Below are 5,760 nucleotides of genomic sequence, written 5' to 3'. Positions count from 1 at the left end.
CAGGGAATCATTTCTCCTCACCTCCAACTTCAGGGACCCTTACTATCTTGTTTTCACAGTCATTAAACAGAAGATGTGTGCCCTGAATTTGTTTTCTTTGTTTTTAATGGTGCAAAAAGTCCGAACAAACGTTGCTTTCTCTACTGAGGACGACATGGCAGTTTACTCAGTGAATTTAACCACAGGGAACTTACAATACAGAAAAAAGAAAACAGAAATAGGAATCTAATGCATCTTGATTAAAAACTAGGTCTCTCTGTAAATGTGTCTTGTTTGTTTGTTTTCTCAAATTTTGTGAACACATTGCTGTGGGATCTTCAGGTTGTGTTTTACAGCTATATGTACCGAGAGCAACACACTGAGTTTAAAGGATATAACTTGGAGATGATTAGTGGTAAAATAAATATTCAGGTTCTTTACCTAAATAAAGCCACACTAAAAATAATCTACTACAAGTAAAAGTCCAGCACTGAAAATGTTACTTGCTTATCTTTTTGCATTGCCTGCTAATTATTTTCTAAATGAACTCAATTGATCAGTTTGAATAAGTTCTGAGAATAGTGAGAAATGAACATCAATTACACAGAACCCATATTAAAACTATTAAAAGGAAAAGCAGCAGATCTTCACATTTGAGAAGCTGGAACCATGAAATGCATTTTGGCATGAAAATACTCTAACTCAAAGAATTACCATTTTTGACATTTAATTGTTATTTGACTAATCATTTCAGTCAGACTTGTATCTGCTATTGGATAGTTTAACTTATAACAAAGCATTACATTTCTATGCCTCCATGCTGTAGCCACGTTCATGACTTTTGGTTGTCTGCCCATCTGTACAGATGCCTGGAGGTGACCTCACATCTGTCCCGTTCTTGTGTACGTGATATCTCAGGAACACCTTTTTCAAATTAAATACATCTAATATCTTTTATTACTTTCATCTTCACTGCATACAGTATATTATATGCCTGTAAACTGTAACTTGACTGGTAGGCAGAGGCAGTGCAAGGCAGTAATTCTAGTTCTTCATCTGTCAGGTCTACAAATATCTTATTTTGCAAAGTAACTACTGCTGCCAAATAAAGTGGAGTAAAAAGTATAACATTTGACCAGAAGTACAAAGTGGCATGAAAAGAAGATTCCAGTGAAGTACACCAAACTCATACTTAACAGTACGTGAGTGACAGTACTTAGTAACATTCCACCAGTTGGGTTCACACATTACTTTATCCTCCATATGTCTTCAAATGTACGGCTAACAAAAGTTTCAGCTGCTGGCAATGCTGAGGCACCTCTAGTGTGTTCAGAGATGAAATTTCAGTGAGGTTGAACTTTGAACATGTGCCAGTACTGACTTCATCTGTCTGTTAAGGGGCTCTTTTTTGATACTCAGGCATAGCTCTTAGCTACATAAATATAAATAATAATAAACACAACAGGACTGAGGCACAATGCTCAAGCAACATTTGTCACCTGGTCCATGAAAGGGAGCAGTGTCCTATTTTACCCAGTCTTAAACTGGGTCTTAAACTGGGTAAAATGAGTGAGATGCTGTTTTTGGCACGCTCCATACAGCACTGTTTCTTCTCTTAACCTGGTTTTTTATTTTGCATTGTTTTACAGATTTGTAGTTTTTATAATGTTGCTATATTGGAAAGGTTCCCAGTGAAAAATAAATCTTCAGGCAAAACCTAGTCGATGGTGTTACTCACCCTCTGGCTTGGTGGGCACGTCCACACCAACGCTGAGTTTCCTTGTAAACGAGCCTAGACAAAAACTAAAGCCAAACAAAGTGCCCGTCAGGGAACATTACATTACAGCATTAACACCAGTCAAGGCATTTCAATAACCCAAAACATGGCTGGAATAAAAAGTAACAATAAAAAGCTCATTCTCAACCTAATGTTTGAAGCTTTGCTGTAAAGGGGATTAAAGAGTGATGTCAGTGAAGAGATAAAATGGTGTTTCTGACCAGACAGGCCAAGATGTCGGCAGAAATGAGCATGTAGAAAACGTTGTTCCAGCCGGTGGGAGAGATCAGACCAGCGAGCAGAGGACCCAACGCAGCTCCTGCAGAGAACATGCCAACATCAGTACTGGAGCCTGCCTGTTGACTCTTTTAGTATGTAGCGAAAAAAGGTTCAACCTTTTAAATTACCATATTATAAAGTACTGAAACATTCTTATCTCCAAACATTTAACAAAACATTCCCTTTTAAATTTAAATTTTGGGGGAAATGATCCTCCACAGGTCTAGATCTGAAATATTGGTTGCACTGAATGCAGTTAGGTAAAACAATATTTCTTAGACATTTTAAAGGAAAGTGGCACACAGCGTAACTCCACAGGTGGAGTAAAATATTCTATGTTAAAGCTCCATTTACTGACTTGGTGGTCAGTTGGTGGCAGCAACACAAGCTGTAATCAAAAGCGCTAGCATTGCCATTTAAGGTTTATATGGCAAACCTGTTAGCAAACACTTCCATATTTACACTTTTAAGAGATGAGGAACAACTTTATCATTCATTTGAAGTCATGTTTCTAGACATGTGATCGATGTAATTGCAATGTTTATTCTCCTTCTAGCTATGTTGTAGTCTCTACCAACTCCTGAGGGAAAAATAACTCCTGCTAGTCGCTAACTTTGAAGAAGCTCAGTCACTACAGTCCTGGAACTCCTCGCATACCTACTGAACCAGTCCCATCAATTATTGCTGTCACTGTTGACAATGCCCTGGAGTTTCCTCTCAGACTCTCATGTGTTCCCTGTTGCAACATAGACATCATGTAAGTAGAGGTAAGTCAGTAGGATTATAGAAACTGTGTTTATTTCACAAAAGATTTGTTGCTCAAGTTGGATGGATGAATGTTTAATAACAGATGCTTCATGTCTTACCAGGTCAGCAGATACAGCAGTAGTGATGAGGGCGTATGGTCCGTTCACCAGGCCTAGCCCTGACTTAAACCCAATTGAGCATCTCTGGAGAGACCTGAAAATGGCTGGCCACCAACATTTACCATCCAACCTGACAGAACTGGAGAGGATCTGCAAGGAGGAATGGCAGAGGATCCCCAAATGCAGGTGTGAAAAACTTGTTGCATCATTCCCAAAAAGACTCATGGCTGTATTAGCTCAAAAGGGTGCTTCTACTAAATACTGAGCAAAGGGTCTGAATACTTATGACCATGTGATATTTCAGTTTTTCTTTTTTAATAAAATGTCAAAAATTCGGTGTTTTTCTGTCAATATGGGGTGCTGTGTGTACATTAATGAGGGAAAAAATGAACTTAAATGATTTTAGCATATGGCTGCAATATAACAAAGAGTGAAAAATTTAAGGGGGTCTGAATACTTTCCGTACCCACTGTATATCTATGTTTTATTCTCTACCAACTCCTGAGGGAAAAATAACTCCTGCTAGTCGCTAACTTTGTCTGTGAGTTGTTTGGTGCTGAACAGGGCGTGTACAGCTGGTACAGCTCTTTTTTCTTTTTTGCTGAAAGCTACCACCTGTTTTACCTGGATATGAGGCTGAGAGCTGTTTTTGAGGGTCCTTAACCCAAACCAATGACCTTAAAGAGGATAAAACCCACCAGAGAGCTGAGTTGAACTATAGAGTGTTTGTGTAAATGAGTACTGGAAAACAAAAAAATCAAGCTAACTTTGAAGATGCTCAGTCACTACAGTCCTGGAACTCCTCGCATACCTACTGAACCAGTCCCATCAATTATTGCTGTCACTGTTGACAATGCCCTGGAGTTTCCTCTCAGACTCTCATGTGTTCCCTGTTGCAACAGAGACATCATGTAAGTAGAGGTAAGTCAGTAGGATTATAGAAACTGTGTTTATTTCACAAAAGATTTGTTGCTCATGTTGGATGGATTAATGTTTAATAACAGATGCTTCATGTCTTACCAGGTCAGCAGATACAGCAGTAGTGATGAGGGCGTATGGTCCGTTCACCAGGCCTCCACACAACAGCAGCATAACTACGTATGGGGAAATTAACAGATTAACAAAAGTGTTTTATTCTGTAAGATATTTCTCAAGTTCCAACTCTGAATAAATAGAAAATATTTACAATATGCAGACATAATGCAGCAGTGTGTATTTATGTGAATATATACTGAGAGTACAATAATTCTCTCTCAGTTTTCCAAATTGCACTCTCTTAAACCACATGTCACCTGAGTAAATATTTTCACATTAAAATGAACCATGTAGACTGTTGACAAAATATGTAAATGAGTGTCAAAGATAAAAACAGCACAGCAAAAAAGTCTCACCAATTGTAATAGCAAGGCTCCGTTGTCCAATGTAATTATAGAGGAAAAGCTGGAACATGAACAAAACAGTCAGCAGACACATTTAACTTTATACCTAATAACAGCTACTTACAAACATCTATGACATGTTGGAGTTCGTTATTATTATTTATTATATGAAGTGACACTCACCATGGGAGCAGCAGCAAGCAGCATAACACAGCAGGTTGTAGCTCTCCCTCCGGTGTAGTCAGACACAAGGCCTGCCATAATTCCTCCTGTGCAATACAAAACATGTTCAGTCAAAATATAGCTTCCTGGCAGTACTGTGATAGTGATGTCAGGACATTCAGTCTTGATTTGAAACAGACCTGAGATCAGATATTTTCTCCCTGAGATGATTATGACAAACCATGAGCTGACAAAAAGACTGCTTCAATCAATTTGGGTATTAGCTCACAAGGAACCATGACATCCTCCTGGTAAGTGGCAAAGTCAAAGCTGAAGATCATGTAAGAAGCAACAGAGTATCTGCATATGATATTATACACAGATAAAGTAAACTTTCCCATCAGAAACAAGTTGAAGTGAAGTCACTGACGCTGACCTTTGAACACCACAATCTAAACAGTTCATCCTTGTGTGCAAGTGGACACTTGAGCCAAATTTGAAGACACTCCCTCAAAGTGTTCCTCATATATTGTCTTCACATTAACGAAAACAAGGATGTACAACTCGAAAACATAATGCCTCCAGCCACAGCTATTGCCAGCACAGAGGAATTTATTCCCATTTTATATTTTGTATTTAAGATATTTGCTCCTCCTTCTTCCTCCATCTGAAACAATTTGAAAAGTGAACAAGTGATATGACTGATCTGTCACAGCTTACCCAGGATTCCTCCTACATCAAACAGTGTCGACATGTCTCCTGCCGCTTCTCAAAATGTGCTGAAAATGAAAAAGCCAGCCCATATTAACATTAAAAAATAACTTTATATGGTGTAGATACAACTATATAACATGTAAGATATCATCCTAATTGGGTAAAAACAATGCATGTGTGTAAATACTGACCAACATCTGAAATGTAAAGAGGAAGCCAGTACAAAAAGGTGTAGCTGACCAGCTTGGCAAAGAACAGACAGAAAGAGAACTCCATCACTCCCTGTGTGAGACACAAAGCACTCTGAAAACCTTTCATCACCTTGGATTGTTTTTCTTTACTACACCTTGAACCGCCACCTTATTGTGGTGGACGGGTTTGAGTACCCGAGTGATCCTAGGACCTATGTTGTCGGGGGCTATATGTCCCTGGTAGGGTCTCCCAAGGCAAACAGGTCCTGGGTGACGGGTCAGACTAAGAGCGGATCAAAAGCCCTTTATGAATAGATTAAAATCAAGGACCGTGATGTTGCCCGGCATGGCGCAGCCGGGGCCCCACCCTGGAGCCAGGCCCGGGGTTGGGGCTCAAATGCGAGCGCCTGGTG

General features: G+C 39.3%; 1 protein-coding gene across 1 annotated transcript in view; it reads right to left on the bottom strand.

Moving 5' to 3' along the window:
* Window positions 1-3,686: 3,686 nt before the first annotated feature.
* The window catches only part of LOC109959306 (glucose-6-phosphate exchanger SLC37A2-like), a 16,133-nt gene continuing 14,059 nt past the window's right edge, over window positions 3,687-5,760 (bottom strand). Inside the window, exons 10-15 of the mRNA XM_020598539.1 lie at window positions 5,348-5,438; window positions 5,163-5,207; window positions 4,464-4,549; window positions 4,293-4,341; window positions 3,922-3,995; window positions 3,687-3,791 (exon numbers count right to left, since the gene is read on the bottom strand). Of these exons, the coding sequence (XP_020454195.1) occupies window positions 3,687-3,791; window positions 3,922-3,995; window positions 4,293-4,341; window positions 4,464-4,549; window positions 5,163-5,207; window positions 5,348-5,438 (450 nt within the window). The remainder of the gene's footprint in view (window positions 3,792-3,921; window positions 3,996-4,292; window positions 4,342-4,463; window positions 4,550-5,162; window positions 5,208-5,347; window positions 5,439-5,760) is intronic.

Source organism: Monopterus albus, unplaced genomic scaffold (genome assembly GCF_001952655.1).
Source record: "Monopterus albus unplaced genomic scaffold, M_albus_1.0 scaffold38.1, whole genome shotgun sequence".
NCBI classification, from domain to species: Eukaryota; Metazoa; Chordata; class Actinopteri; order Synbranchiformes; family Synbranchidae; genus Monopterus; species Monopterus albus.
Note: the sequence above shows the minus strand (reverse complement) of the source record. Positions and strands in the feature narration are given on the sequence as shown.